The sequence below is a fragment of the Leuresthes tenuis genome, unplaced genomic scaffold (genome assembly GCF_036924035.1).
Source record: "Leuresthes tenuis unplaced genomic scaffold, fLeuTen1.0.hap1 SCAF_15, whole genome shotgun sequence".
Classification (NCBI taxonomy): Eukaryota; Metazoa; Chordata; class Actinopteri; order Atheriniformes; family Atherinopsidae; genus Leuresthes; species Leuresthes tenuis.
In genome coordinates this window covers 20,448,550-20,465,045 of record NW_027325369.1, presented here as the reverse complement: position 1 = coordinate 20,465,045, position 16,496 = coordinate 20,448,550, and the positions used below count along the sequence as shown (strand labels likewise).

The following is a 16,496-nucleotide window of genomic DNA, read 5'->3' as shown; positions in this document are numbered from 1 at the left end:
TGAATACAAGACCAAGCCCATAAAGAATATCCTTTAACATATTTGCTTTGTAAAAATGACTTTGTGATATTTTCTCACTCTAAACTCACTTTCTAACAGTTTTTAATGCCGCTTCATTAATAACTTGCTGCCAATACAAAAAGTATGTACCTGTGTATTGCACAATTGCAGTAAATTTCCCCTCTGATTTTGATTTATAGCAAGCATCCAGGGATATCTCAAGGTTTGATGTAAGGTGAATAAATCAGAATGTTAAAGGATTTTTTGTGTAGTTAAAGAGAAGAGACACAAACAGCGCTGGTAAAGGGGCAAGGTTAAAAGCCAGGATAAAAGAGCTAAACATGTAGATGTGCTTATTTCACAGTTTCAATGGAGGATAGGTGTAGAAAATATAAGAAAGGCTGGGTCAAGACAGAAATAAATGAATAAAATAAAAGAGAAAAAGCTCACACCCTTAATAACTGAAGATGATCATCCACATTAACCTAAACATGGCCTGTCTGTAGCATTTTAGACATCATGATGCTATGGCTTACAGGTATATGTTTTGTCTGAATGGGTAATGAACATTAGCTTGATTGGCTACATTTTCTTTTCAGGACCTATTTACTGCAGAGAAATGAAGGCATGTCAGACCTCCCCAAAAAAATCTTCTTTTCATTCAAAGCCAATTCCCCCTCAGGGCCTCTTTGTGTTTGCGTGTTTAATATTTTTTAAGGGTGTGCATGAGTGTGTAGGCAAGCCGCACAGCACGCACCCTAGTGTGTTACCACGCCAGATTCCCTCAGGGGTCAGCTTGCATATACACAAACCAACAGATAAAGAGCAACATGAAATCATATGCTTGTTCAGTTTGACTGGATACTGAGCATGTGGACGATATGTGATAAAACCTCCCTCTTCTTGACTTCCTGGTAGCCAGAGCCATAAATTGAGGCTTTCCTGGCTAGGAAGTGTTTCTGTTTTAATGTTAAGCCATGTTATGTAAGAAAGCACATCTTCTTGTCATGATCTACAAAACTGTCCTCCCCTCATTGCCACTGTACTCTGGTGAGAGGCTTCCTGTAACAATAGCAGTGCTCGTTACTCGTTTATTTTCATTATATGCTTTTTATTCCATACCACTACATTTCAGAGGGAGATATTGAAATCATAATCTAACTTAGTTGTTTCAAAGGTATAATCGCCTATTTAATTGCAAGAAACATCATTTCAAGGTAAAATTCATAACATTTTACTCAGTATTCAAAATTTCCCCAGCTGCTTTGAATAACAACCATAAAACACATTTTACTGTGCATCAGGGCATCATTAACAGCTGTGAAAGGGACCATTCTGTAAAATGAATACTTCTGATACTTCAGTATCAGATAGCTGATAGCTCCTCTGTACTTTTACCTAATTTTGGATGCAAAACTTGGTAAATGGTCTGCCGATCAAAATAAATATATATATATTTTTTAAATAATTTGTATTTATTGTTTTTTGTATCATTGTTTCGATTTTCTTCATCATCCATTCATTCATTGAGGATTACTTAAATTAAAAAACCTCTATATTGATCATACTTTGCTGTGTAAATTCAAAGATGGCAAATTATAAAGAGGAAAAGAAAACAGCAGATATGTTCAAGAATTGAGGATACAAATATATGATATGAACATTCATGTGTCTCACAACATTACCATTTGGCTCAAAAACGTGTTTGAAATAAGATATAAAATAAGTTTCCCGAATAAGTTAATTCTTGGTTCTATGATTCCCAGAAAGTAAAGAAACCAAAACCTTTTCATGACATACAAGCAAAAGGTGAGAGGGAAAAATGATACTGGAAAACTTTTAACATGTTAAATCTGTGTCCCTTCCCTTAATTGTCTTTCACAGAATCATTACCAAACATTTCACACCTCGGGGATCCCCAATCTCACTCTTTTATCCGATATCATAATGAGATTCAGAATGCTCCTGCCTTGGATTGTCATGCAAATGGATCTGGCTGCAAACTCTCATACACTTGCAGGCAAGTTTCCCCCCACCTGTCCTATCAGACACCTGTTGCACAGCTCTCAGCCAATCAGAGGAGAGAGGAAATCTCTGTGCTGACATGAAATAAATCTGGGCCCTCTTACGAAGGAATCACTCCACTTGACTCATTTCTGTGTGTCACTACTCTTCCCTGTTGGACTGACATAGAGAGAAAACTGCGTACAAAACACAAAGAGTTGAACTAAAAGGAACCTGTTCAGACTGATTTGTACTGGAGACATGACCAAAGAGACTGAGTAAGTTCTTTCAGGATTTTATTTTGTTTTCTACGCTGGTTTGGCTTGAAATATGCACTATATAAATATGTTGTGTCTTGCATACTGGGCTTTTTGTCAGTGTTTTAGTGTGGACACTGTTTAATACAGTAAATAGTTTGTGAAATATGGCAGTTTCAGGTAAAGAACCCCATTCCTAAGCTTTTTTTTTTGCCACGGGACCCACATATAAAAAATCCCTGTTTTTTAAAAGGGGATGTTTTACATGGAAATTGATACAAGTAGACACACACACACAGATGGAGTTGTGGTTGGAATGGGTCTGTTTCAGCTTGTTTTGTCACTAACCTGGGGGCCAACGGGTACAAAAGGAGACCGGGAAATAATAATCTCTTCTTGAGGTGTTAGACAGAGACACAGGGTAATGACAGCATGCAATGCATTAAATTACACAACGGTGAAACTTTACAGTACACTTTGCTCTGTCTGTGTAAAAAAAAATGCTCTCAGCTGGTATTAGGAATGAAATGCAAAATAACCTACACATTTTATTGCATAAAAAGCATGTTGCGAGTGACAGACAGGTGCACCAAGAACCAGCTGTTCGAGTTTTGCCTCAGAGCCTATAATCTATGTACGGAGTTTAATATTATATTTTGATGTCTAAACAAATTGAAATGCGGTTTCCATTCTTAAATATTTCTTTGGGTTAAAACATTTAGCCCCCTCTAAGCTTTGGCTCTGCCTTGATTGTAAATATCCGTCGTCTTGCCTTCCTGTCAGCACATTTGATTAACTGTTTATCCAGGCTACACAGCAGCTATTTGTTCCTCAGCCACTTCTGACTAACTCCAAAGAGGGCTTATCCTGGCATGCTTAATGTTTACAATCCTATGTCGCAGTGAGTCTTTCCAAACAAATCAGATCCCAGGGTGTCTTTTTTGTTTATTACAACTGAAATGGAAAACCAGAGCTTACCTCAGTGACAGTTGTGGGTTTCTGTTTACGAAGTGAAGAAATCTTGTCATCTCCAATGCAAATAAGAGAGTTTATACAGGATTCGGAATGTAGTCCCCTCTCCTTTCACAATGCTTAAAAACACTACATCACACACACGCACACACACACACCTGCATGTATGTTCTCATTTCTGCATTCTAAAACCTTTTTTGACAACACTGCTCCTGAGGGATGTTACTCAGCTCTGAGGTTTTGCAATCGAAACCTTTCAAGCTAAAGGGCAAGTATGTGCAGTGCTCTGAGGCTCCGGCACTGTTATACTTAAACTCCAGTTTATTTCTGCTCTGTCAAACCCTGTCAATCGAAGAGGCATTAACGCTTCTGAAAAAAAGTGTATTCGCCTCTTGGATTGCTGCTAATAATCCTTTGATATCATTTGTTTTACTCTTTTATGGTGTATTTTGATTTGTCAATTGTACTGTCAATCTGATAAATCACACATTTTTTTTCATCCTATCTGTAGGACTCTGGGACTGGTCTTTCAGAGTGAGAACTTCAGCTGTAACCATTACACAAACTACATGATGGACTCCTGGTCCTACTTGGACAGCCCTGTCCCTGAGCAGAACAACTCCAAACCCAGACTCCACCCAGGAGACAATATTGCAGCTTTAACAATGCTTCAAGAGCAGTGCAGGGTAAATACTGTTTAGTTTGAACTTCTGGGAAAGCAAGCCGGCTGAACTTTAACCCTAAGTATGATTCACGACTTTGATAACATTTCATTCTTTCTGATATTTTTCCAGAACCAAAAAGAGCAAAAATCCATTGTCTGCAACCGCATTCCCAATATCTGCAATCCAACAGACAGGTGAGTCTTCCAACATCTGCATCTGCAGGACAGAAAGTTGCAGTTGCAACATGATTGTCTCATAGTATCAATCGTGGACATATTTGAAAATATATAAAGTAAACCTCATATGAACCTCACATCATTGGCAATTCCTTATTTCCATGCCAGTCTGAATCATACATTTGAGTCAATCCATTTGTTTATTTTACCTTTTTAATTCAATGAAACTTGTGAGAGTAATGATTAAGAAAGAGAAAGGGACTCACTCTACGAGGTCATAAACTCAAGAGTGGGTAATCCTTTAGTCAAACAGAGTGAGAGGGATTAATGTCCACCACTCCACTTCATCTCTCCTTTCTCTATCATCGTCTTCCTCTCTAACAGAGTTTCACAACAGGAGGACAGTTTGTTGTTCCTCCTTCTTTCCTCCTTATTCCTCCCTGTTGTTGGATTGGTGAGAAAGGGCCATTGTTAGGGCGCAGTGTTGTCCCCACAAACATTTTCAGTGAAGAAAGTCAAACATAGCGAAGAAAAAAAGGCTGGATTAGGAAACAAATAGTTCCCACCCAGACTCAAACCCTACCTTTCTACAAGCAGCTTTCTGCAGTAGCTTTGTGTGCCACCACACAATTAGTGCTTTTAGTCACTGCTGTACGTTTGTACAGGTCGACTTAGGCTTCTGTAATGTTAAAGGCATGCCAGCAGTCGGTCACGTTTTCATACTCTGTTGACATCTCACTTGTGATGACCTCACAACGCTGAATTCCCTGCTGTGTTTAAACTCTTCTCCACTTTCCAACTTGGCAGGAGTCTGACCAACACCAATGAGCTTGTTTCACTGGAGGCATCCAACAATGTCATGAAGATTCTCTCCGAAAGTGTTCCCTCGTCCCATCCCCATGAGGTTTCGAAACAGATCACCTCTCTGCCCATTTCTGTTCCCACCACCTCAGACACATACACCACCCTGACCAGTGTTGTAGCAGACACATATGAGAAGCAGGAGCTCAACATTATCTTTGACACCTTGCTGCAGAAGTGGCCAGAGAGCAATGTTTTCCAAGACCACAGCGCTGAGGTAAGCTTAATGTCATTATTTGAAAGTTGAACTCTGCGTCCTGTGCCGCTAACCTATATCTAATTCACTAATACATATGTGTGGATATCAGAATCTTCCCTACAGCGATCCATTCCCTGAAAACCATTCCAGCCCAGTCTATTCAGGCTCCTACACCAGCTCCCCACCAGAAAGATTCAGGAATGAGCTCCAGTTTTCTCTTGGAGCTCCTGCAGCTTCCTCACACAAGTCTAGCGAGCTACCCATGGTATACCTGAACAAGGGCCAGTTCTACCCCATCACTCTCCATGGAGTGGACAGTAGTGCCTGCTTCACTGCCACAAAAGTCAAGGTAATTCATGGTGTGAAAATGTATCTCCAAAGTGTTTTATTGACTGTTACGTTAGAGAACTTTAGCCCATTGTTGTATCTTTATTTAAAGGCTTTTAAAAAGATTTCTGGATCATATTGTACATAAATTATTTGCGTGCCACCAAATGAACCCTTCCCAAATATCTGTCCCTCCCTTGGAGTCAGCTATTTCTATGACTAATTCCCTGCTGACACATTGTGCACTGGGCTTGCGCCATGAAAATGGCAGTGTCTTCCCCCTATAATTTATTCTTATGGCAGTTAAATGAGGCAAGAGTGCAGCACAGCTCAGCTCAATTGCATTAGTCTTCAAGGTAAAAAAAAAACAGAAGAGAGGAAGGTGTGGTGAACATTACAGCCTCTTTCTTTGTCGGTTGAATCAGAGAATAAGAGTATACACAAATGAGTGCAAGCTCACTGCAAATAAATGATGACAGTTAGGGAGAAAAGAGGGATTTGGAGTGATGAATGAACCATTGGTCTTTAAAGGAGAGTTGGTCAGTCAGGAAATGTCAGCAGCTGTAGAGAATTACATACAGCCAGACAAATTAGCCTAATATTGACTTTTTCTGTTGTATTTTGTTTTTCAGACTGTTGTAATGGCTGTATTTGAGAATGACAAAAGCGCAGAAATGCAGCTCCGCTTCTGGAACCACTGGCATGCGCGCCAACCAACCATTAAGCAGAGGGTCATTGACATCGGTATGTTCTTCGACATGTGAAAATATACTTGTATTGTCACTGTATATTTGCAAAAAAACAAATTCATAAAAGTGATTTTTTTTTTACATGGTATGTAATATAATCATCATTAGGTAATGTGACCAGAATATTTTCGCTTATATCTTTTTAAATAGCGGACTACAAAGAAGTGTTCAGTGGCATCAGCAACGTAGAGGAGGTGGCCTTCAATGCTCTCTCTTTTGTGTGGAACCCAAATGAGGAGGCCAAGGTAGGAGAAGTGTGCACACACATCGCCGTTCACACTTATATATACACCAATGTTTTTACACAGCTCTACCAGGCGAAGTCATGGAATGGAGAAGTGACAGAACAGGTGGAACTTTACAGGAACACAGAGGGATGGTGGTAAAGGGAGGTGGGGAGGGTAGGAGTGGCAGAGGAGGGAGGAGAGGAATCCAAGAAATGTGTTTGCCCCTAAGGCCTTTGTCACCACATTAGGCGAAAGCCACGACAGCTTATGCAAGCTTATTTGTGGCCCAAAAGTATTTGAGTAGGGTCACCTATCCAGCTGCAGATGAGTGTTCTTCCTTTCACCTCAAACTGGGGCTTGCTTTGGAAACATACCACCATATTGTTAATTCATTTTGACTATATAAGTAAAACTTATGTCTCGTCACGGTGGACACATTCAAAATGAATACATAATATGATTAAATCATAATTTTCTTATTCTAGGTGTACATTGGGATCAATTCCCTGAGCACAGACTTCTCCTCTCAAAAAGGAGTGAAAGGTCTGCCTCTAAACCTACAGATCGACACTTACGACTTCAGCTCAGGAGCTAACCAACTCATACACAGAGCTGCCTGCCAGGTCAAGATTTTCTGCGATAAGGTACCTCACTTTACTTCATTCACCTACAAATAAAGTTTAAAAAATGCCATTTGTGAAGTCTAACCATAGCTAACCATGTTGGTGTCTTCAGGGAGCAGAGAGAAAGATGCGAGATGAGGATAGGAAGAGATCCAAGAGGAGGGGAAAGAATACAAATGATTCAAACAGTGAGTATTGCAAATCAACTGTACTACCATCATTTTGCTATCAAAGACTCTTAAATCTAATGTTGCTCATCTCTCTGCTTTACTTCCAGCTAAGTCTTTTGTGAGTAGCTCCATCGGTACTGAGTACACCTTTTTCAAGACCCTGGATGACCACATCACCCAGCCTGTTCTCTTCATTCCAGAAACACACCTCTCCAGCTTACAGCGCATGGTAGGTCTCTCTTCAACCACACTGTTGTTTGCTCCTCTTTCCTCCTCTCTTCACTTGTTCACACCTGCAGGGGATGGGACAGGCACGAGCGGAGCAGAAAAAAACCGTGGAAAACTATGCGGTGGGAAAAGTAGGATGGAAGTAGGGCGAGTGGGTGTGTTGTTAATGCCAGCGAAAGTAAAGCTAAGTACAGACTTCAGATCAAATGAGCTAATTGAAGTCGAATGAGGAACTAGTCCAAGCTGCTCCAGCTGCTGGCATTGAGATTAAGCTATTATGTCTTGTGTGAAAACATACACTCACCTGATGTAACATCTCACACCTGATAAATAGCACGCCACCCTCATTTTTCTAATGTATTTCACTCGCACACTTGCAAAACAGTGTGGTGAGAGTGCTGTTCAGACAGGTCAGCTTTCCTGCAAAGTGGAGTCTTAAGAGATACATCTGTGAGTGTATGCAGCGGTGAATGAAAAATACTGGACAATACACTTACATTTAGATTTATTTTACATGCAACAAGGCTTGATTTGCAGTCACTGAAAATGGTGTTAATAGAACACACTCAGCTTTGAAAGGCTGAGGCAGAACACATCTCTGATTGGACAGTGTGATTAACCGTAATTTGGTACTATCTATGTCTCTCTATCGGTGTCCACGCTTATGTGGCTGTGTTAGAGGTCATGGGTAAATGCATGCTTAAAGTGATGATAACATTCCTTTTTATAAGGTATCACACACAAGCAATGGTGGGAAGGGGGTTATTAAGCAATGTCTTTATCAGTGGAGTTGTGTCTAATCAGATTTCTGGTCTCCTGTCTGTTTTTCCATCTCACTAGGCCACTCCCAAGGACGAAACTGAGAGGTAAGCACTGTCAAAGCAAAATAACATTGGGTCGTCATTCTCTGTCATTTTCAAACTGGCATGTGGGGCCTGCTTTTGACTAATATGGGTGTTGTTTTTGTGCTGTCAGGAGTTGTATGAAGAGGATGTATCCAGACAGAGACCAGAGCACCTCTCCACTCAACAAACAAGCCCGCCAAGAAGACCCACAACGAGGTAGATAGGAAACCACAAGTCTGATTAAAAAGGCAACAACAATAAGCCAATAAGTTTTTATCTCCTTCAAGGCTAAATGTTTATTTCTTTCTCACTCTCCAATAGTTCTGCTATACGTGAGGACCAGCACAGAGGAAGTTTTTGATGCACTCATGCTGAGCTCACCAACGGTGTCGGGCCTACGAGAAGCTGTGAGTATTACATGGTCGTGACAAAAATGCTCCCAAATGCATTCCTGTTTGAGCTGATCTGGTGTCTAAGAAGAGACAGCACCGTCAATGTCTTTAGTACATTCCAGAAAGCTTATTTTCTTTCTTTCTGCAGGAGATCATGCTAACTGTCATGTCATATACTTTTCCTTTCTCAGATTTCAGAAAAGTATTGTTTGCAAAAGAACACCATTGGGAAAATCTACAAAAAGTGCAAAAGAGGGTGAGTATTCTATTGTTTCTTTGGTATGTCTTAAACACTACTACTCGCTTGACACACAAATTAAAGGAGCGCACCTGAGGCAGATGATTTGCACAAACTCTGAGTTTCATTTGTAGCTTTAATCTCATCCTTCTCTATGCAAGCTCAAGTTGACAGACCGGGTTGGTAGGTTAGTTGACTTGGCCTTCTGGAATGCGTTAATTGTAGCTCCTCTAAAGAAGGAGGATGAAAAGATTTCATAAGTCCTGCTGATGAGTCATTCGGGATTGTTTACCTTATTTATTTTTTCAACATTTCTTTTTAACTGTATCTCCTTTGAGTATCAGGAAGTCCCTTTCAAATAGAAGTGTCTTTTGATAAAGGCCTCAGATACCTTCAATCACCAGCTTAAGGTTGTCCATCAAGTTTGGAACAGCCATACATCACACAAAGTTCATATGAGTTTTTAAGAGATGTTCATCTTTTGTGTCGGATTTGGATGTTTTCAGTTGGATAGGAGGCCCCCTCTTTTATTTTCTGTTTCAATAAAAGGGAAAATGAGGTTGTCTGATGGTGAAGAAAGTTTATAAAGATCTGCTTGGAAAACAGCTGTCATTGCTGTTAGGCAGCTTTCACAGCGAGCAGGATTTGAAAAAGGCATGTCTCTTCAGCAGAATTTCCACAAGGCTATTTTGCATTTGTTTTAAATAAAAAAATTTGAAAAAAACACAAAACTTCTGCCAGGGCTGAAGTTTTTTGACACATGATGGCCAAGAATTCTTCCTGTATGACACCAGGACAGATCAGAGGACCTTTCTTGTAACCTCTTTAGCAGCAGCTTTGGGTGATTTTCCTGCCACTTACAGGCAGCTATCGCTGTAGGGGGAGCAGCTAAGCTAACAGGTTGGATTACATTCCCCCTGCAGTTCCCTCCCTCCTCTTTTGCTCTCGTCTTCAATCAACCCTGTCCCTGCGGGCTGAGTGCGTGAGTCGCTGGTTAGTTCAAGCATTAAAGACTTAAAGGTTAGAAAACAGACAGTGACCCGATTTATTACAATGTAGGAGATGTACCGCCCACCTGATTATCACCAAAGAAGCTTCCTCCAAACTGTCTTGGATGGAAAGAAGAGCACAACACTTTTAGTTCAGTTTACATAATTGAATTTATGGCCGTGTATTCCTTTAATCTTGTTAATGCGTTTTACTGTCTCTGTTCACTAAAAGTAGGAATTGAAGTAACACTTTGCTTTTACATGTCTTGCCGGCAGGATCTTCGTCAACATGGACGATAACATCATTGAACACTACACCAACCAGTCAGCCTTCCTCATTGAAATATCTGATGTGGCCACCGGTCAGTTCCAAGTCACTCTCGTTGAAGTATGAAAACAAGTCTTTTGAAGGATGAACAAACACGGGTGATAGTCCAAACAATCTAAATGCACTGCCCCATCAGAGACAATGAAAGCTGTGGACTGCCAAAAGCTAGGGAAGGAGCTAGAGTGGACCTCTTCTGATTGTCAGATATGAAAAGATTTTCATGTTTTTGTTTTTTTACTGTTTTTTTTTTTATTTTATTTTGGGATTCCTGCTCAGCCCAGTTCAAATTGTTTGTTGTTTAAATTTAATTTTGTAATGTAAGAGCAATTATCATGACCAGGCTGTACATATATGTAAATAGATTGTAATATGATATATATTTTTTTTTTATAAACTAGCCGTGCGCATGTCGTCATCCATTTTCCTCAAGTTGCTATGAATTTCAAATTTTTTTCAGAGCTTTTTCAGCGTCTTTAAAGTATGTAACTCTTGCTGCTTTCAGTGTACTCATCATTTCTTTTACAAATCCATTGGTGCGTTTTTCTTACCCACAACCTTGAGATTAGTGTTGTCCAAGGCCAAAAATCTTCCTGTTAGTTAGTTTCACAAGTAAAGCTGCCCAATGCCAGGTTGCATTCAGAAACTGACGTGATACATTTCCACCCATAAAACCACACACAAATTGCTTTTGGTCAGGCCATTGTTTAGCCCCAAGCTCTGGACATTTCCTAACTGTACGGTATAACCACAGAGTTTTTCTGGAAGCAGTTCAAATCACCATGCACCTTTCATAACATTCATGTGTATGTGTGTGGAGAAACTTGCAGGATTTTGCTTCCTTTAACATAACGCATCATTTCAAAACATGTATCCCTGTATTATTTCATTATTATACCATGGCTATATCGGTCATATTAGTCATATATTTCCCCTTTTGTACGAAAATAAAGAAAATGCATAATAAGTTTTTGTGTTGGTCTTAGTCATTTCACACTAATTTGAAAACTGTCATTTCACATCTTGTCCAGGATATATTACTGCAAGAACAAACAGAAACAATTACAATGTGAGATGCTTGTTCTGCAGATGTGCACAGTTTCAATAGGATTTTAGAGGTGAAGTGCATATTGGAAACAACTGATTGCACAATCGGCTCAAACAAAAGCCTGAAAATCTTCAGCATGAGAGAGGTTCAGTCTTATTGTCAGTGAATCTGTATAATATGTAGTGTTAATATGAGTGGCCCAGGTATTATCGACATTCTGCTTTTGTGATTATATCACTTATGTAAAGTAATGATCTGTTTCAAGGTGAGAGGACTGAAATCATATCTCTTAGAGTAATGAAGTTGATATGAAAACATCAGGGTCAACATAGGGCTAAGTGTTCTTTCCAAGGACACTTCGGTAAGACCACTTGGACATGTGGACTACTGTAGATAAACCAAGGTAAGAACCAGAAATCTTCCAAATGGTGTAAGATATCATATGCACATTAAAAAAAAAACACAATCACATCTTTTTTTTCAAGCTCCTTGTGCTCCAAAGTAATCAGCATGTTCATGTTCAATAGAGAGCTCACTATCCCTATTAGTGACACTGACATGAAAAACACTCTGTTCCAGATATTACAAAGACATCCTTCAGCAAGTCAGAGATAGCAATGCATGCAGAGGGAAAGAGAGAGGCAGAGGAGCAGACAGACAGGGAAGCAGGAGGGAACAAGAGGGGGGCAGACACAAGGACAGAAACATGAGGAATGAGAAATTTAGGAGGCAGACACACTCGTGGAAACTGTGGCGGCAAGGATAGACGAGAAGATAAAGGGAGCAAGAATAATGAGGAGGTGGTTGCACCATCTGCTACCAAAGAGAGAAAAATATTCGCCGTTCAGGCGAGAGCAGCGAGGCAGCCAACAGTCTGCAGTGAGATACACAGAAGCCCTCCTGAATGGTAAGTAACTGACTTCATGGACCATATCCGTGTGCATGCTTGTATTTGCATTTTGCTCTGATCGTGCCCGTTCAAGAGAAAGTGTTTAGCCTATTCATGGTAGATCGTTACCAGTTTCTCTGCAGATGTTTCAGTACTTTTCCTTTTGTCATTTGTGAACTGGAACAACTTAAGCACCATGGTAAGTCACAGCATTTAATCTGTACAAGGGCATCAGTGAACTTGGCAGCTCTGAGAGATTAATTTCTTTATTTTTTATAGGCTATGATCAAACCTTAAAAGAAGATTAATAAAGATAAAAAAAATACTGTTTTAGCCACAGTAAAATACAAGATATATCTACAAGTTTAAAAAAATGTGTACATTCATACAACACACTCAATGACGACTGACATCTGTGTCAGATCCTCTCGTCTGTCACGTACTCTTTCTCCCATCAGTACGCTGAAAAAGCTTCTAGTAGCAAAGCATCAAAAATCCCATCAACAGCTCCCGTAGCTGTTGTGTTTACGGAGTTACGCTCCACTCATTTCAATCTCATCAACATGCAAACGTGCATTATTATGGAAATTTCTACTCTTAAGTCTATTCAAGCATTATTTTCTTCAATATTCTTGATTTAACTCTTTTTCTGGTACATTCGTGCATATTCTCGGATAACCCTAACCCTGTACCTATTCTTTGTCTGTGTCCTCTTCAAAAATTTATTTCTATATTGAATTAAGGATATAAACAAGTTTGTTCTGTCTTCTCAAGCTAAATGGCATCTGCTCTCCTGTGACATTTTCAGGGTAACTGTTTTCCCATTAATTATGTCCTAGATATACAGATAAACAGATCAGCATTGGCCCAATATTACATTTTTCTATCATGTCAACAGGCATGAAAATTTCCACTGTAAATTCTTTGCTGTGATTCTATTCATCTACATTTCAGCTCCTTTCCTGCATGGTGCATGAAAGATAAACAGAAATAATTAAGGTGCTAAAAATTGTTTGCACAGACCTGCAGATCTGGCTGGTATAATATTAACTATGTCAACAAAGTTCACATGGAAATCTCATGACCCCTTGGTTTGAGAGAATCACATAATTTCATTAGTTTGTAAACGTCTCTGTGTGTAAGATGATATGAGCACAAAATTATAATCATTTAGCATAAAATACTTTAGAGATGCAAGGTCAGCTCTCAATTTCAGCTTTGAATTTTATTTAATCTTTAAATCTCAACCAGAAATTCTGGACAATTCACAAACTTCATATTTTACATCTCAAATTTCATCATCATATTTGTTGTTGGCTCAGAAAATAAGATGATTTTGTACTGAAAACTGGGCTGCTGCTGCACTGTCCTTATAACTAAAAATATCTTAAAATAAAGTGTATAACATGTGGCTTTAGGAGTCTTTTCTTGTCTTCAAATGTGCCCCTTCCTGCAGAGACGTCGTCTCTGTTCTGGGTGTTTGTTTGACACAGACATATTGATTGTGTCTGCATGATTCGTACAACGCGTCTGCAGGTTGACTTGCCCCCTTTACCGAGGACACTCTTTCCTCCCGTCTCTGGGTTGAGAAACTGGAGATGAACTCACTCTGTAATCAGGCCTGGCGTTGTTTCTAGCCCAACAAGATTCCACCAAGGTCATATCTGACCATCTGTCGTCAGACATTTAGATAACAGCTCCCTCCTGTGAAACACACCCAGCCGAACACAACGATTCTAATGTTTGCAAACAGCATCACATAGAGAGAGGTGTAACAAGGTCTTCTCATTAATACAGCTACGCATACACACACTTCCACTTTGAGACTGGCCAGGTTATTGTATCCTAGCAACAGAGACAGACATCAACTGTTGGTTCTTTTTCCTGTCCAGCTCAGGAGCAGTGAAGTCAGCCCTACCTTTGCTTCTCCACCTGGTCGTCTTGAAGCTACTTACTCAGACATTCAGAATGAAGACTCTGCAACTAAATAAGAGGAGTGGATGAAGAGATGAAGAGGTGTGGGGTGAGCCTTTATTATTATGATCATTGATTACTTTTACCCTGATTACTTTTGCTACGACTGTGATGTCTTGTTTATGTCTTTCTTTCTTTCTTCATTTTTTAAGGGTAGATCCATGTGATTCAGCAGATTGACGCCACACTAATTATCTGACCAACAATCAGCCTCCCCACCTGGAGAAACAGTCTCTCCTGTTTGTGTTTTGGAGAATTCTCACTGCACATTCAGTGTTGTTACAGTTTTATTTTCAAAAGACTAATTAGCTCTAAGTCTTGAAAATTTTTCAGAGAAAATCAAGTTTTCAGTAGAAACTATGCACACTCCAGCCTCCATGGTGATGGGAATCGTGTTTGCCCCTTTGGGATTGGTACTTGTCTTCACTGCTGCTATCACCCCCCAGTGGAGAGAGGGTCAAGCACGTCTGAGCATGGCAGGGCCAGGGTCTCTTCTTCGAGCAGGAGCGAAAGGTTCAGGGACAGGTGCCAGATCTGGGTCAGCGGAGACACTGCTCTTACTGCGCTCCGATGGCCTGTGGGAGAGCTGTCTGCAGGTGGAGCACTCTGAGCTGAAGCAGTGCTGGCCGGTAGCTGGTCCATATCAGAGAGACCCACGGGTTCGTCTGGCACAGGGCTTGGTGCTTACCTCCTTGTTTCTGTGCGGGACTGGCATTGTTTTGGCTTGCATTGGGGTCCGGTGCTGGACAGATCTACCTTTAAGAGGGGTGGCAGCTTCAGGAGGACTCCTAGTGGTGATTGCTGGGCTGCTGAGCCTGATTGCATTAGGAGTGTACACCCACAACCTTAAAAGGCTTGGGATAGATCCAAATCAAGAGATCAGTAACCCTAGGTCCCCCCAGCTGAGCTTGTATCCAGCTGGCTCGCTCTACTTTGGATGGCTGGGTTCATGTTTACAGTTGGTGGGAGGCAGCGCATTGCTGTTCAGCTTCAAACGACCAAGATGCCCTACATGCCCATCCCGCCCAGAGCAAACTGTCTGCCCTGCTTGTCACTCATGTCCAGAAATGACAAGCAAAACAGACATGGATGTATATGAAGTCAGCTGTTAGATCATGAACCCAGTCTCACAAAAATGTGGAAACCATTCTTAAACCCTCTTATCTGCTCATAAATCTGCCAGCTGATGTAAGATAAGTTGAATCCACTTACGAAGAAGAGTGCTTATAACAGATAAATGAACTCGAACAAAGGTATGACCATCATGGATGTAACTCGCTTTTGAATGATTTAGAATGTAAATAGAAAGTGATGAATGTTACAAGAAAAAAAAAATTGAAATACTTTAACTGCCTCTAACTGCAAAATGTAGTGAAATATGGTTCAAGTATTACATTTTGATGCCTTTTGACTTTGTACTGTCAGCAAAAACATGACATGTGTATCTGAACAAGACTGTGAAATACAACAAGAGAGTATGTTTCTTAGATGATTTTAGAGTGTTAAGAGTGGTTTTAGATCCTATTACAGATTATCACAGAAAAAAAATACTTTTACATATATAGAGATGTATCTATGTATGTACTTTTTGGTATTATGTAACATGTTTAGGGAAAATTTGACTAATAGGTAGAACATTCTTTGTGGGTTTGGAAAAGTGCTCAAAAATCTTAAATGAAAACCTCAAAACATTATTCAATCTACTTTGAATATTTTTGACGTCCGAATTGTGAGAATAATAATTTTTGCACCAGGTAGTTAAAACTTTTGTGTGATGCCTTGATCAAGGGGACTATATTTGGTGAATGTGGTATTTTTTCCACAATCATGTGAACAGTGAGAGGTTAGAGTCCTCTAGTTGGTTGTACATCAGTTTAAGTCTTGAAAATGATTTGTTGTTGTTATTTTAAAGCATTTCTACTTGTTGGGTCATTGTGCATTCAATAAAGCATTCCCATGATACAGCGGATCACCGTGCGCCGCATTATTCTTAGTATCTGTCCTTTTTAAGACATCAACAGTGAAAAGCATTTTAAAAAATGTTTCAGTGAAAAAAAGTTCTGAAAACTGAAATCCTATCCTTTCCATGTACTAAAATCCTGTACACTCAACCTCAGATGAAAAACAACATGACATATTACATGGTGTCATTATTTAATTCACAAAGCTAAGCCTAAACCAACTCAGCCTGACATGACATACTTTGTCAGAAACCGAGGTCTGTGACTGTTTGTATGGAAGTGAATTATTTTGTCACATAGGTTTCACATCATATGATACCCTGGATCAAAAAGAAACATCATTAACTGAATGAAAGTCATTGCAGGCTCGATTTCCA

The 16,496-nt window shown here is 39.9% G+C and overlaps 2 protein-coding genes across 3 annotated transcripts; both read left to right on the top strand.

The window, feature by feature from the left end:
* The first annotated feature begins 2,138 nt into the window (after positions 1-2,138).
* On the top strand, positions 2,139-10,483 carry grhl3 (grainyhead-like transcription factor 3). The gene is made up of 15 exons (XM_072364927.1): positions 2,139-2,282; positions 3,745-3,919; positions 4,028-4,092; positions 4,882-5,152; positions 5,244-5,483; positions 6,094-6,205; positions 6,361-6,455; positions 6,923-7,081; positions 7,173-7,248; positions 7,338-7,459; positions 8,299-8,324; positions 8,434-8,519; positions 8,625-8,710; positions 8,887-8,951; positions 10,199-10,483. Exons 1-15 carry the CDS (start codon positions 2,266-2,268, stop codon positions 10,314-10,316), a joined length of 1,713 nt encoding a protein of 570 aa, XP_072221028.1. The 5' UTR covers positions 2,139-2,265; the 3' UTR covers positions 10,317-10,483.
* Positions 10,484-11,924: 1,441 nt separating this feature from the next.
* On the top strand, positions 11,925-16,120 carry cldn23l (claudin 23-like). 2 transcript variants are annotated; one of them, XM_072365406.1, is made up of 3 exons: positions 11,925-12,202; positions 14,077-14,200; positions 14,311-16,120. In XM_072365406.1, exon 3 carries the CDS (start codon positions 14,518-14,520, stop codon positions 15,268-15,270), a length of 753 nt encoding a protein of 250 aa, XP_072221507.1. In that variant the 5' UTR covers positions 11,925-12,202; positions 14,077-14,200; positions 14,311-14,517; the 3' UTR covers positions 15,271-16,120. The 2 variants fall into 2 exon arrangements, with proteins under 2 accessions (XP_072221507.1, XP_072221506.1); XM_072365405.1 differs by having other exon boundaries at positions 14,077-14,207.
* Positions 16,121-16,496: the final 376 nt, after the last annotated feature.